Source organism: Pelodiscus sinensis, chromosome 16 (assembly GCF_052426305.1).
Source record: "Pelodiscus sinensis isolate ZL-2025 chromosome 16, ASM5242630v1, whole genome shotgun sequence".
Lineage (NCBI taxonomy): Eukaryota > Metazoa > Chordata > Testudines > Trionychidae > Pelodiscus > Pelodiscus sinensis.
In genome coordinates this window covers 37,432,961-37,460,587 of record NC_143067.1, presented here as the reverse complement: position 1 = coordinate 37,460,587, position 27,627 = coordinate 37,432,961, and the positions used below count along the sequence as shown (strand labels likewise).

The 27,627-nt window shown below is 42.5% G+C and overlaps 1 protein-coding gene across 5 annotated transcripts in view; it reads right to left on the bottom strand.

Annotated features, from left to right (window-relative positions):
- Positions 1-1,499: 1,499 nt before the first annotated feature.
- The window catches only part of KCNIP1 (potassium voltage-gated channel interacting protein 1), a 464,782-nt gene continuing 438,654 nt past the window's right edge, over positions 1,500-27,627 (bottom strand). For all 5 annotated transcript variants that reach the window (XM_006115769.5, XM_014569863.4, XM_025181073.3 and 2 more), the window contains 6 exons: positions 16,279-16,348; positions 13,304-13,374; positions 9,670-9,777; positions 7,766-7,870; positions 7,500-7,562; positions 1,500-2,456 (listed from right to left, as the gene is read on the bottom strand). In XM_006115769.5, coding sequence (XP_006115831.1) covers positions 2,409-2,456; positions 7,500-7,562; positions 7,766-7,870; positions 9,670-9,777; positions 13,304-13,374; positions 16,279-16,348 — 465 coding nt within the window. In that variant the 3' untranslated portion in view covers positions 1,500-2,408. The remainder of the gene's footprint in view (positions 2,457-7,499; positions 7,563-7,765; positions 7,871-9,669; positions 9,778-13,303; positions 13,375-16,278; positions 16,349-27,627) is intronic.

Here is a 27,627-nt window from a genome sequence, read left to right as displayed (position 1 = left end):
TCCGACGTCCTGGTAAACCTTGTTCCATGAAGATTAAGGGACTTGTCAGAATAGCGCTCTATTCCCACAGTGCAAAATTTCAAAATAGACTATTTCAAAGTAAGCTCAAAATAAGGTACGCAATTTGTGTAGCTTATTTTGAGTTAGTGCCACAGTGCAGACGCATCCTTAGAGACTAACCAAATCATGAGCTTTTGTGGGCAAACCCCACTTCATCAGATGAATTGGAGCAGAAATAACAGAAACCAAGGGATATATATAACAACAGAAGAAGTACCTGTGGACTACAGTATCCTCACAGCATCTCTCCCCTTTGCAAAGCACAGCACACTGCTGGATGTTGCCATGGCCTACACCTTTCCTAGGAATAAACTCTTTGGTGACATTCGGTGTGAGGTAGCCAGAAAAGCAGAGGAAGGCTCCAGTTCTGCCTGCACTAAAACTTTCCTCACTTGAGTAGCCCTGCTGATTTCAATAGGGCTACTCACATGAGTAGAACTAAGCACCTGTGTAAGCATATACCAGGATGTGGTACAGGGGCTTCCTCTGTGGTGATGCAAACACAGTCTCACACAGGTATGACTCGGACCTACGGCTACACCAGCAATATGTTTGCAGATCTATATGCTTTATAAAATATAGGGCTATAGAAACAAGCTGTTCCATATATTTTGCATACTATAAAAAGTTTCCACTAACCTAATATTTAAAATATATTTTCAGTGTTGACAGTATATTCGTAATAGAGTCTCTACTATAATAAAAATAGAGGTGTTTCCTGTAAGTGAGGCCTATGGCAACCCTGGACTACATGAAGTTGTTCTCTTTTTCCTTCTTGCTCCCTCTGCTGTTAGCTGCCTGTCTGTCACAACTGTTTTCTGCTCCACAAATTCAGTCAGCCTTCCTGACTGAACCTGTGTGGAGACAGATACTTGATCTGGGCCCAATTCTGGCCTGTTGAGTACGAGGATCTATTCTGCCTCTCTACATTTGGCCAAACATATTTCCCTAATCTCACGGGGGTCTCAAAAGAGAATTTTAAAAGATCAAATGAATCCAAATATTGGGAACTACCTTGCTTTAAAACAAAGTAAAATGATGCATTTATTATGGGTGTTCTAAATTGTATGGACAGGACCACAGTCGACGGCAGCAGTTCTGGTGAGAGATGTATCCCGAGGCCCTCTTTGTGGTTGGGAACTCTGGGGCATGCCCTTAGTCCGTTGAAATCATATTGTCTTAAAGGAACTCAATGTTATTCAATGGGATTCACTCTGAAGTGCAGAAATTGTGTTTTCTGTTCCTCTGTGACATATACTGGCTTGATGCTCCTCTGGGCATGTCTAAACTACATCCCTCTTTCGAAAGATGGATGTAAATTAGACAGATTGAAATTGCAAATGAAGCCGGGATTTGAATTTCCTGTGCCTCATTTGCATAATGGCGTCCGCATATTCTTTTGAAAATGGGTCTTTCAAAAGTGAAACCGCTATCTAGACGCGGTTCTTTTGAAAAAAAAAAAAAAACAAAAACCTTTTTCAAAAGTTCTTGTACTCCTCAAAAAATGAGGGATCTTTTGAAAAAGGGGATTTTTTTCAAAAGAATCGCATCTAGACAGCGGTTTCACTTTCAAAATGCTCATTTTCGAAAGAACGCGTGGCCGCCATTATGGAAACGAAGTGTGGGAAATTCAAATCCAGGCTTCATTTGCAATTTCGATCTGTCTAATTTACATCCCTCTTTCGAAAAAGGGATGTAGTCTAGACATGCTGACTGGTATATTTTAGAAGCAACTCCGTGAATCTGAATGGAGTGACACCAGTGTATGTGAGAGACAACTCAGGAATGTTGAGGAAAGTGGGATATATGGTTTTTCAATGAACTGGACACTCCATTTAACATACTAAATAAATCGGGTGTTAGTTTTAAAAATCTAAACAGAGACGTCCTGGTAGAGTAGGCTTCCGCCCAAGCAAAATAAAGACGACATTTATACAACATATTGTTTTATGATGGAATGGGCTGAGTTTCCACTCACAATAGATGGGCTTAGCAAGCTACGGACATGGTGCTACCATATGTGATCAAGTTTGCTAGATGAAAAAGCAGCAGAACTTGTGGCGAGCAAAGAGAAGGTAGCATATTATTCATTAAACTTCAAGCAGCAGGGCTTGCTCACCAGGCTGTATGAAACTATTAGCATGCTTCCAAAATGAAATAACTTCCAGTCGGTGTCTCTTGGGGAGGAGAGATGGGAGTTTGTTGCATTCGGGAACGCAGCTCGGTAGGAGATGTCTTACACAATCCTTGTTCACGCAGCATAGCGGAGCTGTAAAAAGCTTTCGGCCAGAAAGAAGATTTTCATTCCATACAAAGTCTCTGGTTCCTGTGCTGCCTCTCAGATGTGGTTACATCACATTCTCAAAGAGCTGTAAGGACCTCATAATATTGTCATCCTGGAAGCAATGAGAAAAACCAGACATTTAAGGGAGGAATTGAAAAGAGGGGTTCTTAAAGCTTTCGATGGCAGAAGAGGAACTTTGCAGCACAGCCAATACTGTACCAAATATTCATTGTGGCAGGATGTGATGGCTCTGTTTTGTAGCACCATTTGTGCTAGGTGAGCCAGAAATACGGTGGAAGCTTAGGTCCTGATTCAGCACATCACTTGAACACATTCATCAGCTTGCAGTGTCCCTCTATAGGACTTACGTGTATGCTTGAAGTGAAGCATACTTTTACATGATTTGCAGAACAAGGAGAGCTATCAGCACATTTCAGTTCTTTACTGAAGCAGAGCCTGTTCTGAGCTCTGCATGGGCAGACTTTGCAGTCTGCATGGAGCCCCTCTGACCCTGAAGAGTTACACGTGTGCTTAACTTCACACACCCGACCTGTCCAATTGAAGTGATAGGTCTGAAACTGATGTCAATGCTGCACCCCAGGGATTGCTTCACTCACTACTAAAATGCAGCTACTTCTGGGTTGAAATACGTGAAATCTCACCCCTCCTTGATTTGCACTTCTGGAATCCAAATGACACATGCTGTAAAACCAGATTAATGACATTTCCCACGAGCCAAGCGACAAGTCCAGAGTTTGAGGTGTGATGTACCAAAGTTTTATATTTCTCCCTGCCTGTCTCTTTAAATCAGGACACCAGAAAGCCTGCCTTGACTCTGTGCTCCATCCCTGGAGCTTTGGTCTGATCTATGATATATTGGCTACTAGCTGGGCTGCAAAGGGTAACACCAGTGACCTTAGCCTTGAATAAAATCGTGAGGCACGTAGAAGAACATAATTTGTTGGACAAAAGTCAACATGGTTTCTGTAAAGGGAAATCATGTCTTACTAATCTATTAGAGTTCTTTGAAGGAGTTAACAAACATGCAGACAAGGGGGATCCTGTAGATATAGTATACTTAGATTTTCAGAAAGCCTTTGACAAGGTCCCTCACCAAAGGCTCTTGTGTAAATTACATGGCCATGGGATAAAAGGGAAGGTCCTTTAATGGATTGAGAACTGGTTAAAAGACAGGAAACAAAGGGTAGGAATAAATGGTAAATCTTCAGAATGGAGAGGGGTAACTAGTGGTGTCCCCCAAGGGTCAATCTTGGGATCAATCCTGTTCAACTTATTCATAAATGATCGGGAGAAAGGGGTAAGCAGTGAGGTGGTAAAGTTTGCAGATGATACCAAACTGTTTAGGATAGTCAAGACAGAAACAAACTGTGAGGGACTCCAAAAAGATCTCACCAAACTGAGTGATTGGGCAACAAAATGGCAAATGAAATTTAATGTGGATAAGTGTAAAGTAATGCACATTGGGAAAAATAACCCCAATTATACGTACAGTATGATGGGGGGCTAATTTGGCTACGACAAATCAGGAAAGAGATCTTGTAGTTATCGTGGATAGTTCTCTGAAAACTTCCACACAGAGTGCAGCGGCGGTCAAAAAGGCAAATAGGATGCTAGGAATTATTAAGAAAGGGATAGAAAATAAGACACAGAATATCTTACTGCCCCTGTATAAAACTATGGTACACCCACATCTTGAACACTGTGTACAGATGTGGTCTTCTCACCTCGAAAAAGATATTTTGGCCTTGGAAAGGGTTCAGAAAAGGGCAACTAAAATGATTAGGGGTTTGGAACGGGTCCCATATGAAGAGAGGTTAAAACAACTGGGACTCTTCCGTTTAGAAAAGAGGAGACTGAGGGGGGATATGATAGAGGTATATAAAATCATGAGTGGTGTGGAGAGGGCGAATAAAGACAAGTTATGTATTAGTTCCCATAATAGAAGAACTAGAGGACACGAAATGAAGTTAATGGGTAGCAAGTTTAAAACTAATAAAAGAAAGTTCTTCTTCACACAGTGTGTAATCAGTCTGTGGAACTCCTTGCCAGAGGAGGCTGTGAAGGCTAGGACTATAACAGAGTTTAAAGAGAAGCTAGATAATCTCATGGAGGTTAGGTCCATAAAAGGCTATTAGCCAGGGGATAGAAATGGTGTCTCTGGCCTCTGTTTGTCAGAGGCTGGAGATGGATGGCAGGAGACAAATCACTTGATCATTGTCTTCGGTCCACCCTCTCTGGGGCACCTGGTGCTGGCCACTGTCGGCAGACAGGCTACTGGGCTAGATGGACCTTTGGTCTGACCCAGTACGGCCGTTCTTATGTTCTTATGGTCAGCAGCCACTTAAGAACGCTATTATCAATGAGTCCGGGAAAGGTTTGAGAGGAGGTAGTAGGGCAGGAATACCCATTCCCTTCCCTCTTTCCCCTCTTCTGTAATGGAGGAAGTTTTGTTTCTCCAACAGACTCCATTCTCATTCCCAAACGTTTCCTGGAATGCCTGGGGAAAGATGGAGGAGCTGAACTGAGGTTGGCCCCTTGTTCTCCCTGGATCAAGAAGAGCCTTTGTGCCCCACCCCGTCACAACAAATACTGCCACACTATTAGATAGCATCAATGTTAGACATGGGAAGCAGGTTTGACCAGTCAATTGTAACGTGCCATACATTTAGTCTCCGACTGAACTGCATGATTAAGCAGAGGTGTCTGATTTTCTCTCATCTGCCTTCAGGAGGCATCATCTTAACTTGTTCTTCTTTCAGATTAGGGCACATTGAGAAAAGAGAGGCTGTTGTATTAAAAAAAATCATATTTTGAAAACACCAAGCAATTGGGATTACTGGTGTTATAGCTGCTTAATGCCTAGGCACATTAAAATTAAACTCTCGGTATATGAGGCGTCACATAGACACAATGTAGAAGATAGTCCCTGCCTCAAAGAACCTGAAATTGAAACAAATAACGCCCACACAGAGTAGGTGGAAGGAAACATCTCCCCTGTTTTACAAGTGGGGAGCAGACACACAGCAATTAACTGACTTGCCCACAGTGACGGAGGCAGGAATTGAGTGCTGATCTCCTATATCCTCCGTAAGTGACTTACCCCTACATCATCTTTCTTCTTTGAGCAATTAAATGCCTGACTGATATAAATGAGATGGGGCAATTGCTGCAACTGACAGTCACAAAGACCCAGGGAATCCTTCATGCCTACAAAAGACTTTGCAATATGTAGCCTAGAGTAATTCATCATCATCAATAATCATGGGCTCAATGCCCATTGGTGTCCGATGCCTCCCTCATTATTTCCTTCCATCTTTCCCTGCCCAGTGCAGAGTGGCTTAGTTTCTGTAGACAAGCTCCGCACCAATCTACAAATTTAGAAATTTGTGATTTCTAAATTAACTACAGTAAAACTCCAATAGTCCGGCATCCAATTGTACGGCACTCCTGATAGTCCGGCATCAAAAACGCAAGAGCCTAGTGAGTGAGCTTCAGCAAAAAACAAGTCACAAGGCAGCAATGGCAGCAGCTGAACCGAGCGAAAAAGGTAAAAAAGAGTTAAAAACACTAAAACATTACAGTATACTGTATACAGTATGTACAATAAAGAGGGTTAAAAGCACTTTATACACAGTATATACAGTATATATATAAAATCATCTTATAGGACCTCCTGATAGTCTGGCATATCCGATATTCCGGCACCACCTAGGTCCCAAAGATTCTGGATTATCAGAAGTGTACTGTATAAGGATAATTTAATGTTTCCCCTCCCACGTGCATTATTTTATCTCACATCATTCTGCCCATTGACCTATCCTGCTTAGATCTTTAAAATTCTTTATAGTTCTCTCTGGTCCTGGTAAACCTAACCTTTAAAAAAAATCAAAAGGAAAATGAAGCAGCTTAAAATTCTCCCATTAATGCTCATAGACATCTAGTCCCAGGGCAAACCTGGTAAGCACAAGGCATGCCAACCACCAGGAAAAAGATTAATACCTCACAGGAACAAAAATGGAGAGCAAAGATGACAAAAGTTAAGGCAGGGGCCAAAACCCAAGCAAGGAAATGGAAGATATCAGGAAGAAAGCCACCAAATGAACTGGTGTTGGATTAGTTATCTAACAACGAGGGATGAGTTTCAAATTCCTGAACAGAGCTGGATGAAAATTTTCATCTGCAAAATTTCTCTCAAAAAAAATTAGGCGACCGAAACATTCTGTGAATCAACCCAATTGCTTGGGTTGCAAATGCTTTCATCCCTCTCCTGACAAAAAATACCTGAAAAAATGGAAACATTTTGATTAGAGAATGAGAATTAGTTTCTAGGGAAAGCTTGATGGTTGGTAAGTGATAATTAGTGCTGTCTTAAATACCCTAAAATGCACAGGCTTTTATTGTGCTGATTAAATACTGGAAACTTCCTTGACCAAACAGTCACACAGTTAATTGGAGTCCAAGAAAACAGATGTTGGGCTAATTGCGTGTTCATACAGACACTGGTCTTTGTGTAGGCACTAAAAATAATGGTAAATAATTACCACAGCCAGTTTAATTGATGAAATTTGTCAAAGATGCTCATTTTGGACAAATCAACATTTTGATGATAGCACTTGTTTTTAACATTTGACCTTAAACATCAATGAGTTTTATGAGTCAGTGTTGTAACTGAAAGGTTCCTTTGCAGATTTTATGCTTTTGGACAGCTCAGCTAATGTGGTAGTCCCTGGTAATGCTATACAGAAATTAAAAACCACTTACATGTTTTTCTGTTTTTGAGAGGCTGACGTTAAGTTAAAGGGTCTGTGAGTTGTGACCAGTACAAAGGATTCAGGAATTCACTTGGGAAAATGAACGTGCTGGCACTCTGTTCAGCACTGGAACTGAACAGTCTGTACGCTGCGATCAGTCTGCACCAAAACCATGCAGGTTCCCAGCATTCGCTCATCTTGAGGAAGATTCACAGATCACAACCCAGAGCTAAATTTTGCAGCTGGTTTGAACATCTAACAGATTGAAACCTGGGGACCTGAACACCCACAGACCTGCAGTGAATTGAAATCCAGAGCGGATGTGAACCTTGTGAACGAGGCCACCTTCTCTACTTTCGAGGCAGCAGTACGATGATTCTTACCTCCTGACAGGATTCAATAAACTCATCTAAAGTTACAACCCCGTCTTTGTTCTTATCCATTTTCTGCAAAACAAAACAAAAACATGCTCAGTTCTCTGAGCACAGAGACATCATTGCACATGTAGCTTGTCATATTATTACTTGTAGTAAACTACAATACCTGTAGACAAAGGCTACCACTGACATTCTGCAGGACTAAGTGTCATAGCTACCAGCAAATCCTGAGTGAAGTATCCAGAGGAATATATCAGAAATCAACTAATTACCTGGAAGAAAACTTCTACATGCAGTCTTGGAGCATCTTCCTTGAGAACAGGATATGTGTACTTGCCCATCATATCATAAATTGCCTTTACTATATCCATCATTTCCTGGAGTAGTGACATGCAAAAATACAAACAGGGAAATGACTACAGACAATTATTACAGTGCATTATTTTCTTTTCCAGAATAAGGCCCAGTTCTTTGCTCTCTTCCTAATATTAAGGAAGGCATGGCCCTAGGTTACTCTTGACATTTCTGCTACTGTTCCAGACAGCACAACCCTGGTAAAGCACTGTAATCTCTGCAACGTCACGCTTTTAGATCTTGCTTGGGAGGTGTGGGCCACAAAGAAGGTTGACTCTTCAGTTTACAAGTCTCCTCGCTCACTGCAACAGTTACAGCCAGTGTTCAGTCTCAAAGGCTAGGTCTACACTAAAGGGGAAGGTCAAATGAAGAGACGCAATTGCAGCTATATTAATTATGTAGCTGGAGTTGATATACCTTAATTCAAGTTTCCCCCCTGTACCCACAGTGGAAGGCCGATGGGAGCAAACGCTCTGCATGGCTTCTCTTACTCCTTACAGGAGCAGGAGTACCAGCTGCCAATGGGGGCACTCTCTGAGTTTGATTTAGAGGGTCTTTACTAGACCTGCTAAAGTGAAATCCCGAAGATCAATCGTCTTTCCCAGAATGAAGACATGGCCAAAGAGTGCTCAGTCCTCAGCTCTATTACAGTGACACATTGATAATTTTGTACAATTTCCCTGAGCGAATCAGTCCCCACCCTCCAAAGTTAGAGAAGCTTCATCCTGTGATTGGAAAGAGACACCTCCAGCACTCAATAGTACTTGTGGTCTTTTGATTTATTAATCATGATTCTTATGGTGAAGACTAAGGATCAAACAGGAATGGCATTCCTTTGTGATACAAGCTGTACAGACAGTGTCCCTGTGCCAACCATCTTACAATCTTACTCCACCTTTCTCAGTTGTTTCGCTTATTCTTGCTAAGCATTTTTGTGGCACCCTAGATGAACAGACTGTTTTATAGAGATTGCAGGCCAAGACATCATTCCTATCAACAAAAGCTGAAAACTGATCACAGACCAGGCAAAACACTGGACAATGGCACAGCAACAAGAGGGTGGGCCGAGACAGTGAGTGAGCACATTACGTAGAGTCTTGGCAGACTTTCAGGCCTTTGTGTCAAGTATGGGCCTTCTTGAATTCCTCTGCATGCTCAGCGTGGCTCTTATTTGCATATACAACTTACACCTTTTGGACACATTAAGCTGAACATATTTCCAAGTAGGCCTTCCAGGAGGCAAAAGGAGCAGGGACTACATGGTCAACAATGTTACATACTCATGGACAACAGATCTGTGTCTGAGAATTCAGCACCAATGTTCAGTGCACAGCCATGAAGAATATTTTGTTGCAGATGCAATAAATCCTTCAAGGGCTAAGCTGGTAGGGAGAGAAAGCACTGTGTTTTTTATTAAATAGGCAAACAGTCTGTTTTGTCTGAGTATTTCAAGCCTTCAATAAATCTTTAGCTAACGCTAGCCATGCTTATAAAGTCATTAGCATAGTCGCTCTCAGACTAGTAATTTGATACCCATCCAAGAGCTACCTTTGTGCATCAATAGATACCTTTATGAATGCAGAATTTGCTCCTGGCTAAAGAATTTTTCTAGGCACGGCATAACACAGGAAAAATATAGGCTCTACAACTGTGCCTACAAAGTGACCATGTGCTTTCCCTTAAATGCCAACAGAAGGAAATGCTCAAACCCATTGCTGATGGGCCCTTAATTATCTGTATGAAACATGGTTTATGCTGTGCAACATAAGCCAGTCAGTCCTTTTAGAAATTAAACAGATGTTGATGCCGTAAAATGCCTTACCTCCTTGTTTATATAGCCATCTTTGTTTATGTCGTAAAGATTAAATGTCCATCTTAGCTTTTCGTGTACTGTTCCTCTCAACAAGATCGAGAGTGCCATCACAAAACCCTGACCCAATGGAGAAGAAAAAAGTTATTTTAGCCTTTTAAAAAAATGGTACAACTTCTTAGAGAATGTTATTGTCATAAACAGCAGCATCCCATAAGAAATGTCACTCCTTGGGCACAGGGAGGAATTAGGATTGGTTGATCTTTAGGAGAAGCTCAATGATGAGGACAAACTAATAAGCATTGGGGAAGCTTATCATTAACGATCTAAGCACTTCGTTTGTATATTTCGTGCTCTAGGAACAGCTAATTCATACTGGATATGCTCAGAGGATGACTCCGATATTAGTATAATTTTTGTCAGATGAGTAACTTGATAGCTAATGTTACATAGTCCACCTGCCTTCCACCGAGCTATTCATGTGGTATCTTTTCCACCATGTACACAGATAGGACAACACATCTATGCCCCTTTTAGCACACACTAATGGCTTTATTCTGGGATGTGCAATGAAGCTGGTTCCAAACACCAATTCCTTCCTGCTTAGATTTGTGACTTTCTGTTCATGTGCCACAAACCCTTGAATACATAGAAGTGTGACTTTTAATGATACGTTTTTGTTGCTGGAGCACCAGACCGGCTTTTGATTAATGAATGGATGTTTTCTCCTTCTAGTGCCAGGGGGCTGAAGATGGCTACTCAATTAGACTGTTATACAAACAAGCTTATTTTTCAGAAAGGAGTCCAGAGGACAATAATCTCATTCTAACCTACATCTACTTGTTCAGCAGTAGAAGCCATACACATCACTGGCCCATCTGTTCCATCCCTGTGACTGGCCTCTACCACTTCGCATCTCCCCCTGCTGCCCCACTCTCTTCCCTCTCCTCCTCTGATTCTGCTGTCAAATCTCTCCAGTCATCTCTCTCCTCCACCTTTGGCAACAGCATTTCCTGTGGTGCTGATAACATTGAACACGCGTTATGAAAACTGGCTTTTGAATACGAACGTGTAGAACTCAAAGATGCTTTGGACAAAATAGCTCATGTAATTTACCAAGCTGAATGTTGCAGTCAGCTGAATTCCTATATCCTATTGCTGTGCATATATCAGCCTTGTATGTGAAGTTAGAAATATGAAGGGTGGATCTGTTTATAATTCTAAATGTGCTAATGAGGGCCATTATTGATGCTCCAGGACTTAACGACTCAGTACGAGTTGGACCTCCCTGGTCTGCCACCATCAGGACCTGACTGGTCCCAAATGAGGGAGTTTGCTGGACCAGGGGACCATGCTGCATTTCAGCCCCTCCCTGCCACTGGTTCCCCAGCACGACTGCGCTCCAGGCCAGCTCCCTGTTCTGGCTGCCGGCCGCCCAGCTCTGCTCCCGGCTAAGCTGCTGGCCCTGCTGCTGCCAGTCCCAGCCGGTCACCACCTCCTGGCCCCACTCCTGGCCAGCCCTGCCTGTGCTGGTCTTGCTTCCCTCCCCCATCCCTCTCCCTGCCACCCAGCTCCGCTGCCGCTGGTCCCCTTTGCTCCCCTCCCCCTGCCCAGCCACTAGCATGCCTGCCAGTGGACTCCAAACTGCTGAGGGTCTTTGAACTATGGATGTTGCTAGACCAAAGAGTCCCAGTTTAGAGAGGTTTAACCTGTACTCAAACCAACAACTTGTGAATGGCTGTGTTTGTCCTATAAGTCAAAACTATGTTTGGTCCTGAAAAGACCAAAGACCAAAGACCATGCCACCTGCTACTGGACTCCATCTTGAACCCAGTACTTTTCCATGGGGATGGGGAATGTGGAAGAAAGGCTTTCCATCTTGGGAAGCTACAGCTGGCCTTTGAAAGTGGCTGGCATACCCTAAGAAGATGCATACACCTTTGAAGAATCTGTAGACCCAAGTCAGAGTAAAAAATCAACTCTGATTTGAATCTTTTATCTGAGACTAGAACAGCTGTTTAGGGTAAGACTGTAGCAAGTTTCTTAGTGGATTAGGACTAACTAAGTGTTTTTTGTTCATTTTAATTAAGTAATTTACTTTGATCTGTTTCCACTTGCAAACACTTACGCCCTACTTTTTAATTTAATAAAAACACTTTTATTTATTATCAAGCCCAGTGTAAATAATTGTTGCTGGGGAAGTGGGAGAGCAACCATTGTGCACATCTTGCTTTTATTGATAAAGTGGGCGGACTTCCTTAGTTTTCTCTGGGCAAAACTTTTACACAAAGACAGACAGATTTATTTGGAGTTTTGGTCCCATTTGGAGGTTGGTTTCCTGTGCGCTGAGCCCTTAGAATTGAGTCCTCCCAACACTGAATTGGTTCAGTGTAGGGATGTTAAATATCAGTTAATCGAATAGTCGAGTAACCTCATGAATTCTTATCGGTTACTCGACTATTCTATGGTCCCTGAGGGTGGGGCCGGCAGCCAGTGCCCGCTGTCCTCACTCCTGAGGAGCCCCCTGCCACTCCGCACTGCTGCCTCTATGTCAGAGGCAGTAGCATGGGGTGTCAGGTGGGAACTGGCCCATGAGGGGAGCCAGTTTAAAAACCAGTGCCTGGCTCCTAATACACTTGAAATACAGAACCGCAGCAGGGATAGGTCCCGGAACCTGTGCAAGATGGGACTGAGCCGGGCTGCTGGCCAGCCTGTTAAAAAAGTTACTGCGGGCGAGGGGGAAGGAGAAGCGTGTAGTCTATAGCATTAACCTATAAGCTTTTGTTTATTGGCTAATCGGTTAATCGACTACACGATTACATTCCTAGTTCAGTGTCTCTATTGTGTGGGGCGGGGCGAGGTGTAACCAGAACTCTGTGCCTTGTCTGGGGGAGACCAGAGGACCTGGCCCAGCAGGACAGGGTGACGGGGAACCCCAGAGAGCAGTAAGGTGGGCATCAGTGGCACGATCACCACACCAGGGGACCACCCTACTGGGACATCTCTGATTTTAAGCTGTCGCAATGAGGTCCTTAGATAAAGAGAAAATGCAAAGCCACCTGCAGACAATAGCTAGTAGATTTTTATCTAAAGACTCCAACAAGTTATCCAGAAAACACTAAGGCTGCGTCTAGACTGGCATGATTTTGCGCAAATACTTTTAACAGAAAAGTTTTTCCGTTAAAAGTATTTGCGCAAGAGAGGGTCTATACTGGCATGTGCCTTTGCGCAAAAGATTTGCTTTTGCGCAAAAGCATCCGTGCCAGTGTAGACGCTCTCTTGCGCAAGAAAGCTCCGATGGCCATTTTAGTCATCGGGCTTTCTTGCGCAAGAAATTAACGTTGCTGTCTACACTGGCCCTCTTGCGCAAGAATACTTGCGCAATAGGGCTTATCCCAGAGCGGGAGTGTCAGAGTATTTGCGCAAGAACCACTGATTTTGGACATTACAAAGTTGGTGTTCTTGCGCAAATACTCGCGGCCAGTGTAGACAGGCAGCAAGATTTTGCACAAAAGCAACTGCTTTTGTGCAAAATCATGCCAGTCTAGACGCAGCCTAATAGTTCAAAGTAAAGAGTGGCTGTGGAAGTTGAACAAAACCCACTATGTCTGAGAAAGATGACCAAACTATGATGTGAGTTAATTACCTCAAACTTCACAGAGCCATTCTGTGCCGTGTCAAACGCGTTGAACAGATAATGGGCATACATACTAGCATCTGAAAACACAAAGGCATTGATTATTTTGAAGCTTATTATGCACACACTTTCACTAATGACTATCAGCAACATTCATGGCCTCATTTTGCTTCAGTAACCAATGGGGCTTCTTTGGAAATTGTTTCTGTGAACTTGGTATCAAGGAGTGAAAAATTACAACTCCAGGCTCATTAAGAGTACTCAGAAAAGATCCTTGAAATAAACAAGAATTTATCAACATGGCAATGATCTAGATTTTAGGCTGGGGAAATAAGTGAAGAAAAATCACTGTCTGGAGCAAAAAGGAAAATTAAGCCCACGGGGGCAATTCAAGCATGTTAACAAAGACAGAGAAACTCAGCCCATGCTCCCTTCACATCCATCTTTCTTCTCCATATAAAATGCACTAGGCTTGCAATACTCTAAAAGGCTGTATACCGGTAGCAATATTTTGGTGCTAGCCTTCACTGGTATGTGGCTAGAAAGGAATTCTAAAAACAAGAATATTCCACCAGCTCAGAGTATTGGAGAGCCCATAAATAACCTTTTTAAAAAACTTAGACTGGATAAGATGATTGTTCACTAAACCAGTAAATCCCATGGCTAAGGGAGGCCCCATCTGCCACACAACAGAACAGGTGGTTGGCTAGAAAGGAAAAATAATAAGTACATCTGAATACTGGGTTTGCTCTGTTTACTGAGTGTTTTGACACCAGTCACTTGACTTCAATTTAAATCAATAAAAGCTGAGCAGATTTTATTGTGATATTGATGAGAAATCCCAGAGGACTTTCACAGAGCCTGTGCTGCAGACTGGTCCAGGCAGAAGCAGCTGGTGAAAAGGCTACGATCTCCTATTTTTCTACAACAGCAGAGCACCACAGAAGCACCAAAGATACGTGAATTGTAGATTCACCTGTTACAGAACAACCAACAGAAATATTTATTATCCTTTTGAACCTTAAAATTTGCTATAGATGGGTTTAGAAGCCTTTACATATAAAGCAAGAACAGCCTCTAAGGCCAGATGAAAGACAGCTTTTAATACCAGAAACCACAATAATATGAAGAAAAATTAATCTGATGTATGCCATTATGACCTTCATGTGATTGTGCTCTACTTTGAGAGATGACTTGTATCTCCTTCCAGAATTCCTGCAGCCCACCTTTGGGTGATGAAATCATTTGGAATGAAAAAGGTGTTACAATTTTTAAAGCCAGACTCAGTTACTACCATTCAAATGAGTAAACCAACTAAGAGTGCAATACACAACTGGCTGCTGCATCTTTAAACTAAAAGTTGTACAAGTAAATACCTCCAAAAGAAAACAAAAAGAATGATCAGTAAAGCTCCCTTAGGAAAAGATCTTATTACACAATGTTAAACTGACAAGTTTTGTTTCAGTGACATATAACTTCCATCGAAAAATACTAGACCACTTGTACTGTTTGATAGATGGCAAACAGTACACATGAAGGCTTGAGTGTAACAGAAGCTTTAGTGTTTAGTAACACAGAGAACAACTGTGATAATGAAGTCACACAAATGCAAAATGTTTATAATTTAAAGAAATTTTATTACACCCAGAATGCACAATTTCCTATGTAAAAAGATGTAAAGAATAAGAAATCTGAAACATCAAACCACTTGGGATTGTAAAATGACACACACACTCTGAAAATTGACAGGAAAAATACAGACAATGTCAAATCACAAATTTAATTCTAATGCTGCATTACTGACGTATGCAAAAGCATAACTCTAGTAGAGCACTATATAGTAAGGCAATGGGCACTCAATTAAAATCAATTAAAACCATAATAGAGAAACCAGCCAATGGGAGAGCAGAGACAATTCACAGGACAAGACAGGTAGTCAAATGCCCTAACCACTGTACCACTAAAAAAACTTAAAAAACAACAATGGTCCTGTAGCACCTTAGGGTATGTCTACACTACCCCCCTAGTTCGAACTAGGGGGGGTAATGTAGTCATACGGAGTTGCAAATGAAGCCTGGGATTTGAATTTCCCGGGCTTCATTTGCATGAAGCCGGCCGGCGCCATTTTTAAATGCCAGCTAGTTCAGGCTCCGTGCCACACGGCTACACGCGGCACAGACTAGCTAGTTTGGATTAGGCTTCCTAATCCGAACTAGCTGTACGCCGCGTTCAGAACTAGCTAGTCCGTGCCGCATGTAGCCGCACGGCACAGAGCCCGAACTAGCCGGCATTTAAAAAAGGCGCCGGCTGGCTTTATGCAAATGAAGCCTGGGAAATTCAAATCCTGGGCTTCATTTGCAACTCCATATGACTACATTACCCCCCCTAGTTCGAACTAGGGGGGTAGTGTAGACATACCCTTAGAGACTAACAAATGATAGATATAGAGATAGAGACAGAGAGATAGTATCATAAGCTTTCATGGGCACAATCCATTTCTTCAGATGACAAATAACTTCTTCTAATGATTGTCATCTGAAGAAGTGGGTTGTGCCCACGAAAGCTCATGGTACTTACTATCTATCTATCTATCTATCTATCTATCTATCTATCTATCTATCTATCTATCTATCTATCTATCTATCTATCTATCTATCTAGTCTCTAAGGTGCTACAGGACCATTGTTGTTTAAGTTTTTTTTTTTTACGTACAGACTAACACGGCTACCCCTCAGTACCACTCTTTATTTTTAAAAAAGTGAGTTGAGCCCTCAATTATCTTTTTCCATGCAACAGGTATGCTAGGAGTCCTATATTTATTTTCTTATTCATTTGTATTTTTGTATTTAAAAACTCAGTAAAACTTCAAAAACAATTCAAAGTTATGACAGGCACTAGCTGAAAGAGTTTTGCTGCCAGCTGGCAATTAAGAATGTTGAGACACGTGTCAATCTGTCTGATAGAAACAAATGGACTCTACTCACCTCCGTGTGGAAAAAACTGTGCATAGATCTGTTTGAAGGTCTCTTCATTAACAACCCCACTAGGACATTCCTGTTGGAAAACCAAGAAAAAACCCAGTAAAGATTCATTTGCAAAATACTGCATGCCCAAAGAACAATTACATTCCTGTATCTGAAGCATTCTGTATGCCTGGTTTGAGCAGCTGAAGAAATTAACAGACTTAAGACTAGAAATCTCTAACTACGATAAGCTCGGGCTCACAACTTACAGAGAAACAAACAAAAATCCTCCCATCATTCAATCCCCATTTTTTTAGCACAACCTGGAAAGTTGACTCATGCCTTTTGCCACATAAATCCTTCATATAATAAAAAAACAAGATTAATATTCATACCATATTTCAGACTTTTCATCGCCCTACAGCAACATGAATTCTTTAACCTTCAATGGAACCCTGGTGGTAAGAGATATTGGCCTCATATGGGGTTGATAGTAAGTACTATTGAGTCCTTATAAATAATAACTACTATAGGCCTCGAAAGATTAAGTAACATTCACTCAAAGGTACTTAATTGAGAATTTTCTGTTGACTTCTGAGGGAAGACGGTTAAATCCATATTCCAGAGGTACAATGAAAGTAAGCGTGGTTCTGACCTCTGGTCTGCATTCAGGTCACAACTCCTCCAACTTCTGCTTTGGGTTGTTTTCTACTATGGGTCACAGAGCGCCGTGGTCTGACCTACATGACATATTTATGGTGTTTCCTAGGTTGGACAACAACTGAATTGCAGAAAGCGTTATTTGCCCTACCTACCCAATAAACCACTTGTCTGATCTATGTCCGAATAAGATTATGTTTACACTCCAGTATCGCTGGCTTGGATTTTGGCAATGCAAACTTTAGGAATGAAACCTGAAAACACGCAGGGGTTTCTAGATTCACGGATTGGATGCATACTCAAACTGAATACAGATGTGCAAACCTGGACTGAGTTTTGAGAGAAGTTATAAGCTATAGAGTTTTTTGGGTGCCCTATTAAAGAAAATGAATGCAGAAAATAAGAGGAACATTTCTAGTGTTTTGCGTTGTGAAGACACCTTTCACTCCTACCACGGTCTCCTTTAAGTCAATGCACTGCTATTCTGCTTCCTCTGCAGAAAAACAGAAAAATCTTCCCCTTTCATCATAATAGATGTTGAACTTCAAAGCCCACTTCCAGCCATTAGAGTCTGACCTTTTAAAGAAGTTTGTTTAAAAAAAGCTCATGCGGCTTCTGGCCCAATAAAATGCACTGGGACTCACATAAAACACTTTTTGTGTTAACACACAATACAGTTAGCAATTCTTTGCATTTTGAAGTGAAATGTACCACATTTTTTAGCCAGTTAAATAACTGTGTAAGTACTGCTGTGAGATCCAATGGCATTTTCACCAGGGTATAGTAATCCAAAGTTCCCCGATATTTCAGATGTGTCCTGATTCGTATTTCATCCCACAATTCTGGCAGCTCAGCCAATTTTGAAATAGCTCATCTGAAAATACTGGATGTCAATTGTGCAACTGTCTGTGGGAAACATTTTTTGGGTTAAGTAAAAGCTAAAGCAAACAGTTGCCATGTCTCATATTAACAGCCCAGTTCCACCTTTGGACACACACAAACCTCCGAGGATCACATTCTGTGCTGACCTGCGTGTGACATACAACCCCAGGGAAGTCAACAGACAACTGGGCTTCTGAACACCTCACATATGTATCTGAAGATGGGAACTGACTCAAATTGTGTAGAAGAAATTGATGTCCACACGCTGTACCGACTTCTAAGTAACCGAAAGGCTGATGTTGGCAAGTTTTTATCAAATTCAGAGCAAAGCAGAAACAATAACCCTTCCCTCATTGCATGAGGAATAACAGTTAATTCGAGGGAAGGGTTTTGAATCGGACTACCGCGTCTATACATGGCAAGTTAAATCGGGCGAACAGCATTTTAAAACGGCAACCGGCTGCGAATATGCTAATCAATTATTTAAATCCCTCACTTCATTAGCAACTTTGGTATGCTTTATTTGCTTCCCTAGTTCGAACTAGGGGGCAAGTGTAGACATACCCCCAGGGATGGTACTTAGTCCTGCCATGAGGGCAGGGGACTGGACTCGATGACCTCTCAGGGTCCCTTCCAGTTCTATGATGTCTAGACTACAGGTTTTTTTTCCAAACTTTTTTCGAATAAACTTCCCCTGCGTCTAGACTGCTGCCGCGTTCTTTCGAAAGTAAATCAAAAGAACACAGCAGTTTTCTTGACCGCGGAAAACCTTGTTTTATGAAGAATAATGCCTTTTTTCGAAAGTGCTCTCTCTCAAAAAAGCAGCTCACTTTTTCAAAAGTACTGGTTGTAGTCTAGATGCTTTTTTTTCAAAAGAGGCTTTTTCGAAAGTATCTTTCGAAAAAGCCTCTTTTGAAAGAGGCTTGCAGTCTAGACGTAGCCTTTGATAGGTATAGGCCTTCAGTAATTCAGAGGACAGGCAAGTGAGGGTGACACACCCGCCAGCTGAGGGCACTCTGAGGCTGAAGAGCTGATTCTGCAAGTGGCCAGCCGTAAGAGTGTTGTAAAGATGAATACAACATCGATAGTGAGGACCTCCTATAGAATGATGGTAAAGTATCCATCATGAAGTTATGAACCATTTATGGCCTCATCTCACATTCATCCACTCCGCTCGACATCAGTGAAACTCCACTTTGTTTACATTGCAACGCACACTTGATCTTTCCACTTGGAGGTCTTTTTCCAGAGCATTCCTTGTTTTCATTGTAGTCATACTGACAGGCTATGACCACTAAGATCATGCAAGTGCTGTGAATACATTGCCAGCACACACCAGGGAAAGAATTTTCAGAGTAAACAGACAAGATAAAGGGCGAGAGAAAGGAAAGGAAATACCTACCCCCATTTTACAGATGAAGAACTGAGGCTAAGCTTGATTGGTTCAGAAGATGGCCATGAGCGGGTGATCTAGGGCTATGGTTCCACCATCCCACGTGGCTACTGTCCTAATAAAGGGCCCTTTTCTGAATTCCTTGCACATCTAACCCCACCACTGTAGTCCGTGAAGGCTCACTCCTGTTTTTGATTAAAAACAGAGCCAAACTGCAGACCCTGCAAAGTTCAAGGCTTCTCCCCTGATTTGGAGATGCTAGAAATGCCAGGTCAATTTTCAATTAAAACAGTTTAATCCTTTGTTGCATGATGACAGACTGGGAAATAAACCAATCACCAAGACTATAAAGAACAGCAGCAGGGCTCTAGGCAGCTGGCAGGAGAGTTTATATCCTGGCCAAGCCAACGTTAAGTTTGATGTTAAGAAAATTGTTTCATAGCCCCTCCCAAAAAATGTTTAGTCCAACCTGTCTCCGGACAAAGCTTGGCTGGGTTCCACAAAATGAAAAAAAATCCATTGTGTTTTCATCCTACACTTATCTTTCACCCCAAAGGAAAGACATTACTCATTTATAAATGCATCAATTCATCTGGAAAGGTTAACACTCAAAGACAGCCAGATGCATTCCCAAGTAGCATCACAGAGTGCCTAATTAGGATTGGGTAATATTTAGAGATCTGGGATGAGATCCATTTTAATTGGAACCACAAAATGCCGGATGGGATATTCATGTCCATGATTTACTTATCTTTGAGTTCGTTAGCTATCTTTTAAGAACAGCACGTTCTTTGACATCACATTTCTTCTCAATGCACCGAATATGAAGAAAAGAAAATGCATGAAAGAAAGAATTTTAAAAGTTCTCATTTGCTGACACCACCTGCTGACAATGTGCATGTATAAACCAAAGAAAAAGGGCATCAGAAAAAGTGGAGTGAATTTATCAGCTCAAATCCCCTTACCCTGTAGATAACGTCAAAGGGGGAGGAAGGAGGAGATTGGTATTGAAGTGTGTCAATGGAGAGATATAAATCACATGCAAGTTCATATTCTTCATGTATAGAAATTAGATCCCCATCTCAGACCATCTTCCTTCTTTCATAGAGAAATCTAAAACTGGCCCACCCACTATCTGAATGTCAGTAATTTATGACAGATTCAATGAAATGAAAAAGAAACCAGGCGTTCAATGCCCCGAAATCATGTTTACTTGTGCCTGCATGTCCTGACTTTTGTCCTCTCGATCCTCTACCTCAAGGGCCACAAACTCAGCTCTCAAACTCAGCATGAGATCTTGTTGTTTCGGGTGCAGTTAGAGGTTAATCAATTAACCGTGTAACCGATAAGCTGATGTATATCAGTTAATGATATTGATTAAACTCAGTCAGCTCCCTGGGAGGAAGTTTCACTTTGACAGGACAGTGAAGCCTCCTGCAGGGGAGCCAGGCCAGCAGGGGATGGCAGCCCTGCTCCTGAGGAGGCTACGCTGTGGGCTTTTCAGTATAAAACTAAGCTTAGTGCGCGTCACTGTGTAACCACTAAGAATTTTCATCGGTAATATGGTTACCGTATGAAACGATTTTTAACATTCCTGGTGCCGAATGCCCTGAACAGGAACATTTGGCACCTTAGAAAACTCGGCTTCCAGCAAAGAGTAAAAGCCCATCTTGCATGTCACTTCAGTGGCAGCAGGATTAGGGGCCTTATTTTCGCCTGTTGGCAAAGACTGAATGAGGATTTGCTAAATATAGCAACGGTATGGCAGACTTCCCAGTTAGACCAGCATCTTCTAAGTCCTGAGAGAAGCTCCTAATAACACAACCACTTGAGTTCTTTTGAAGTGGTTGTTTTATGTTTCTTTCTCCCATTTTTGTGTCTTTTCGAAGCTCTAGAAGCCACTTGTAGTGGCCTAAATATTTGCCAGCCCTCTTCCCATTTAGGAGGCGTTCTTGAACAAATGGACTGACAGACAGATGCACACACATTTCTAAAATCTATAGACAGAACTGCAGTGTCTATTAGTGGTGGAATACATAAGCACATAATACACAACAGAAGCACTGATGACAATGTGCTTTTCCCTAATTAAAATACACAGCCAGCTGCAAAGACTACAGGGCATTATTAGATTATAATTTTGGACTGTTCTTGTAGAATATCATGATCATTAGTAAAATGGGATAGGATAACATAAGGCTGCCATATTTTTCTAAAAGTTCAAGTTTGTAGCTTTCAGTGGAATATAGCAGCATAGAATCTCATCAGTTAAACCTAGTTTCCACCAATAACTGCAGGGAGATAAATTTCTTCCTGACCCCTAAAATCACAAATGTATGCCCTGAAGCAGCTAACTGCCTTTACTGAAGGCAATAAATTAATCTTCAAACATACTGATCATTAAATTAACCACTCTCTCAACTTCAACCACTTTACCATGTCTCCGACAGCACTGAGTACTGGATACGTTGTCTGAGGATTTATTTCCTTTTTTTTGTTCAAAAATGTGCCTGCCATTATTTTCATCCAGCATCTCCTTAAACAAATATAGTTTCAAGACATCTCAAAAATGTAATTTTTGATCGTTTGTCCCCATATCTTTTAGAACTGTAAATACTTCTAGGAACAGCCTCCTCTAATCTCTTCCTTTTCCATGATAAATTAACAATCCCGGCTTGATAAAATCACCATCCCCCGTTTGTGATCAAAGAGCTGATGTGAGAGACTGAAAAGACCAATCCATAACTACAAACCACGACTGTGGGTGTTTACTGTGTCAACATTTCTTTCTGAAGCGGCTCCCACTGTGACAGCAGGTCGGGCCCGCATGCCTGATGATACTTTTCTGAATTTCCACATGATTATTTTTGCTTCTGACACTCCATCTGGACGCTGTGCGAGGCTTTGAATCAAACCTTGAGGAGTGCTTCGGAAAGGCAACTGCTTTTCTCAGCCGTCTGTAACTGGACTGCTTTCAGATGCATATGCTCGTTCCAGTTCATTTGCACTTAATTGATCACAATTTTGTTTTATGAGTGCCAAATAATGCTCAAGAGTCCTCATTAGTGCTTCCGCATGACTTAATCAAGTTGACTGAGAAGATATGAAACAAAGCAGGTATGCCCATGCTCACTTTAAATTCCATGGTAGGCACAGCAATTTCCCTACTCAAGAACGATTTCAGCATTTTGCTTCACACCAAAAGGAATCAGTGTTCCAGATAGTCCGCTAAATCCAGTGCACGATATTCACACGAGTACCGCCTGAGAGTACACGGGAGTTCATGGTTGTTGCCACATTTCTACAGAATCTGTGCTGTGTCACATGGGTACGTTCTCATACCCGCACTGGTCTGTTGATGATCAACTGGATATTAAAACTTGCCACACCATGCTTCAGAATCCAGGTTGGTCCAGCATCATTCACTGACCAAGATATGCCAATGATGCTGCTTTGCTTGTGGAGAAGTCAGAACATTGTTGACCCACCATTCAAGGTCTGCAAGCCACCACACCTCCCTTATGGGATTGAATAGCTCATGGCAGAAGACCCAGGTGTAGGATCTTGGAGCTGGGCCACCAGAAGTCCTACTGCATGTGGGGTTGAGTACCACACAGACCTTTGAGGAGTTCATCTACCTACGCTGTAAGCAGAGCTCAAACAGCCACAGCAAACTAGATTCTTTTCGACAAACAGGTCTTAACACTCCCTGTATAACCATCTCACTTATGGATGCAAAAATGTCTTTGCACTGAGACAAAGCACAGCATCTATCAAACCTGGGTATCACAGGTATTGCTATATGGGTCAGAAACTTGGACCCACAAACACTTGAGGTGCCGAGAGGGTTCTGTATGTGCTGTCAGTGACCTGAGCATGGAATGTCAATTTCATAGAGAGCTGGCCTTCCTTCCATCACTCATTATGTTCTTCTTCAGTACAGACAAAACCACTCCTACACTCTGCGCTCTTTGGCTCTCCACTGACACAAGGAGGAGGGCGGCCCAAAAGATTCACAGATTTTCAGGATTGAGCCAGATTTGGGAGTTTCTCTGCCCAATGTCTGGTGTGTTGCCATCAGTCTGTGGCTGGTTCAAAGGTCCTCCAGAGATTATGCATTTTGACTATTTGATCATTTGGATAGTTTCTTAGCAATATTTAACGCACAATCCTTTTCGGTCTAGTAAGGTGATACATTATTATTTGCAGGGTCAAATGCAGTACTATTTAAGACAATGGGAATGTTACTCTTGATTTGAATGGTAATGGATTAACTTTTAGCTGAACATTGCTTCTTGTTTATGTACCCACTTCTCATACACTTCCCAATGTGCCTGAATCCATGGAGGAATGAGAGAATTAACCTCTAGTTGCTTTTCTTTAAGGTGCTGGAACCAAATGCATATTTTGCAGAAGCCCATTAAAAATAAGCAATACCACAGGGCAGTGTGTGTAAATCCAGCATCTTTTACTGCTTCTAAAATGCTAAACTCCTAAAGAGAACATAAAGAGAACTACTGAAAGAGTTGCTACTCTTTTAGCTGCTTGAATAAGAATATAACTTTACCAATTACTTTCAAGGACTGTCAAGTGATGTCGAATGCTAACTGGCAAGTGTGTGGAGTGGATAAAAATAAAATAAAATAACCCTAGCAGTGTTCAAAAGTAAGTGTGCACTGTAAGTACAAGGAGCACTAAGAAATGCACACTTGAAGTGGAGGACACTTAATGCTTATCTAATCTGGGGCAATGATTGTTCGGAGTTCTATTGGCATTGCCTCTTTCAATGCAGCTTTGGAATTTAGGTTAGAATTTGAAATACCTCAGATTTTCCTGCCTTTGATTTCACTTCCAGGGATTATTGACAGGATTATATTCTGTGGGAACATCAGACTTTCATATGGCTCTTCGTTTTGGTCTTTGAAGACGTTAATTTTCAGCGGACAGTAAAGCATTGCTTTGACTTCACATCAGAGCTATTTACCATCGCCACGACAACTGTAGTGACATTCACACCGAATGGAAGACTAGAACAATTGGGAATTGGGCTGGCTTTATGAATGATGGGTCTGTAATTTTATTTGTGGGCTATTTAGCATTAAACAAATTGTTTTTTGGAGTTAACAACTCCAACAATCTGCTAATGAAAAGGCCCAGCCATTTTAGATGCATACAATCAATCCTAAAAGAAATACAACTTCAAAAGCATTTCTGAAGGGCCTTGTTTCCCTTAGGGGACAGCCTACTACCTGGAGTCCTACCTTGCTTTTTATGTAGGCTGCTGGCTCCAGTCACAAACTCAGGAGTAAATGCAACACAACCGGAGTCAGGTCAGTGTCCTACTATGAAAGCTGGCTACTTCAAGGGTTGCAAATAGACTCAGAACATGAGAAACACGAGGTGAGGGAGAGGACACCCTTTATTGAATCAGCTGCTGCTGGTGAAAGAGAGAAGCTTTCGAAGTGCACAGGACTCTTCCTCGGGTCTGAGAAATGTCCTCAGAGGGTCTTGTGCACACTGCAACTAAAAACCTGTAGCTGGCCTGTGACAGCTGAGGCAGGTGGGGACTGTAGGGCTGTTTAATTGCTGCCAGGCTGTTTTATTACCTGGTAGACTTTGGGTCTGGAGAGCAGCCTACGCTCTGGGCCCTGCTGTCTCGCCAGGCCCTAGGGCCTAGGCTCCAGCCTGAGCTTGGAAGTCTACACTGCAATTAAGTAGCCTTTTACCCCAAGCTCTGCAAGTGCAAGTCAGCCAACCCTGGCTACCTGCGGTGTAGCTATATCCAGAATGTCACAGCCATAGGTGCTGAATTTTCCTCTAGCTGGGAGTGCTTGGCCCCTGTCCTGACCCTACCCTGCCCCCATTCCACCCCTCTCTCAAGCCCTGTCTCCGAACTTCCTCAGCTCCTCATCCCACTCCACTCCCCCCCCCCCCCCGGTCCTCTGGAGCTTCCTGAACTCCATGTGCCACTCTGAAAGTGCTGGGAGAGTGGGGGAGGGGGAGGTACGTGGGCCTACCAGGAGGAGAGAGACACAGAGGGTGGTGAGGGGGTTAAGAAGGAGCTTGGCTGCCAATGGGTGCTCATTTTTCCCTCCAGAGCACCTATGGTCACCACTAAATACAAGGTGGAACGGGCTATTCAGAACACAGAGTTAACACATTTCAAGGGACCATTCAAGGTGAAGTGGCCTGGTAGCACTTTTCCATCATAAGGGAGAACGGATAAAGAGCAAGGAAAGCAGGGAGGAAGGGCAATCTGGTATCTCTATTCAAACCATGCTTTAGTACCTCACACAGTTATGAATTTAAGCTCCCAGACTTGTGTTTTTGATAGTATCGAGCAAGGTTCCGTTCAGGAGGAGGACTGGCCACGTAGTGAGTGATCGTTTTGTGAAAAGTGTCCCCCCCACGGTGACGTGGCATCTTGGATTTTGATCGTTTTTCCATGCAAGTTCACTCGAGAGCGTAGGGATTTGCTGCCTTCACCCACAAAATTGTTATTGGGGCATTTAGGGGACTGGATGAGGCCCATCAAACGTCGCAATCGCAGGGGAAGGACTCCTCGACCTTGAAAGGTGTGTTGTGTGGGAAGTGGATCATCATACGGGTGGAGGTGTGTCTAAAGGTGGTTTATCTCTTGTTCTGCCAGGGGCTGGTGCTGCTTTGAGTTGGCGTGTCTTGAGTCTGATGGAAAACTAGGTGCAGTTGGCAGTAATCAATCGGCTCAAGTTAGAGCAGCTTCTAGGTTGCTCTAATGTGGACTCAGGACCAAGAAGGTATCAGTGAGGGTCGCAACTGACTTGATAGTTCTCCACTCCCATTTATTTCACCCAGTTCAAACTGGATGTTGTAAATAATTTGGCCCATCATGTGAACTTCTGTCACGCCTGCCATCATTACATCTAGGCGAATCACGGAAACGAAGCGGGACCGCTACGATCACCCATGAAAAGAGAATAAGCACAAGCCAAGTATGGAACGTGGCCATATAACCACCGGTGATTTGAATCTCCAGATGGCACTGTAACACCATCACAAAAAACAAATGGCTGACAGTTGTAGGAAAGAGGGGATCAGCTGAGTCAAGGTGCCTGCTGTGTATAATTACCCATCCCATCACGATGACGAGTTATTGCCAAATGCTAAAGCCGCCCTTTCATTTTGACTGAAAAACAGCATAGTAATACTTTAAGCACTGAGTGCCTCACAGGAGAAAAGCACACCATTACGATTGTGTTGTCCTAACAATTTTGTGCACTACAAGATCCGGGTAACAATGTCAATTAACACCAGGACCTTCCATGATGGTAAACATAGAAAATCACTGATAAAATGAACTTGTTAATCATGCGTGGTAATTTCTCCATATTGCAAAACAATCACACAATTCGTCTCTGAATTTAGAAGTGGCAGGGGCCAAGAATCAGGCAGAGTAGGAGGGCTGCCGTACTGAAATTTGCAGTACCTGTCCATTTTGCAGTGCATGTGATCGAATCACTCGCTTACCCCAAGAGGCAATGAAAATCAGTGAAGCTGAACACACGCAGATTTCCCAGCCAATGTGACAAGGTATTTCAGGGACCTCAGAGGTGTTTAACATCCTGATCAGCTGTGCCAATACAAGAAAAAGTTCTTTGTAATGTACAAACAAACAAACATTGAATGGGAAAAAAACTTACAGATGAATTGAGGGTGAGGTTCTCTTCTTGGCTTCCTCAGCTGAGCTGGGAAATGAGGGTTTCCTTTACAGAACTTGGGTATATTGTACAGTGCAACCCCTCTCCCTGACCTTCAATATAGTTCCCTGAACGCAAATGGGCAGAAGCTGGTGTCGTTTTGGCCACACCCTGCACGTGCCTGTCCCATTGGGGTGGGGGAAAGCGAGCTGCATCCTTTCAAGTGATGCAGAAACTGGCTTCTCTGCCCTATGGAGCAACTGTGGCTCAGATTAATGTCTCGGGCACATGCTTCTCTTAGGGCAACAGTTGTGGGGAAGTGCCACTTGTTCAGGCCCCATCTAGACTTGTGGGAAGATCAACGCTGCTGCAGACGATCTTCCGGCATTCGATTTAGCAGGTCTAGTAAAGCTCCACTAAATCAAATGCCAAAGGCACCCCCATTGGCATCAGTACTCTTTGCTGTCTCAAGGAGCGGGGGAAGTCAATGAGAGCATTTCTCCCATCGACCTCCCGCTGTGGGAGTGATGCCGAAGTTTGGCTTACAGTACATCGACTCCAATAGCACTTGTCTTCTATGGGTTACCTTCGGAAGCAAGTATCGAACACAGTGGTACTCAGACTGAGGCTCACGAGGTGCAAGTGGCTCTTTGAAACACATGATATTAAAACACTGGGTGATTTAAACAATTAAACAAGCACAAGTTATTATCCAGTCAGGACACTTTTGCTATGTTATTAACCAATTAACCAATTGTT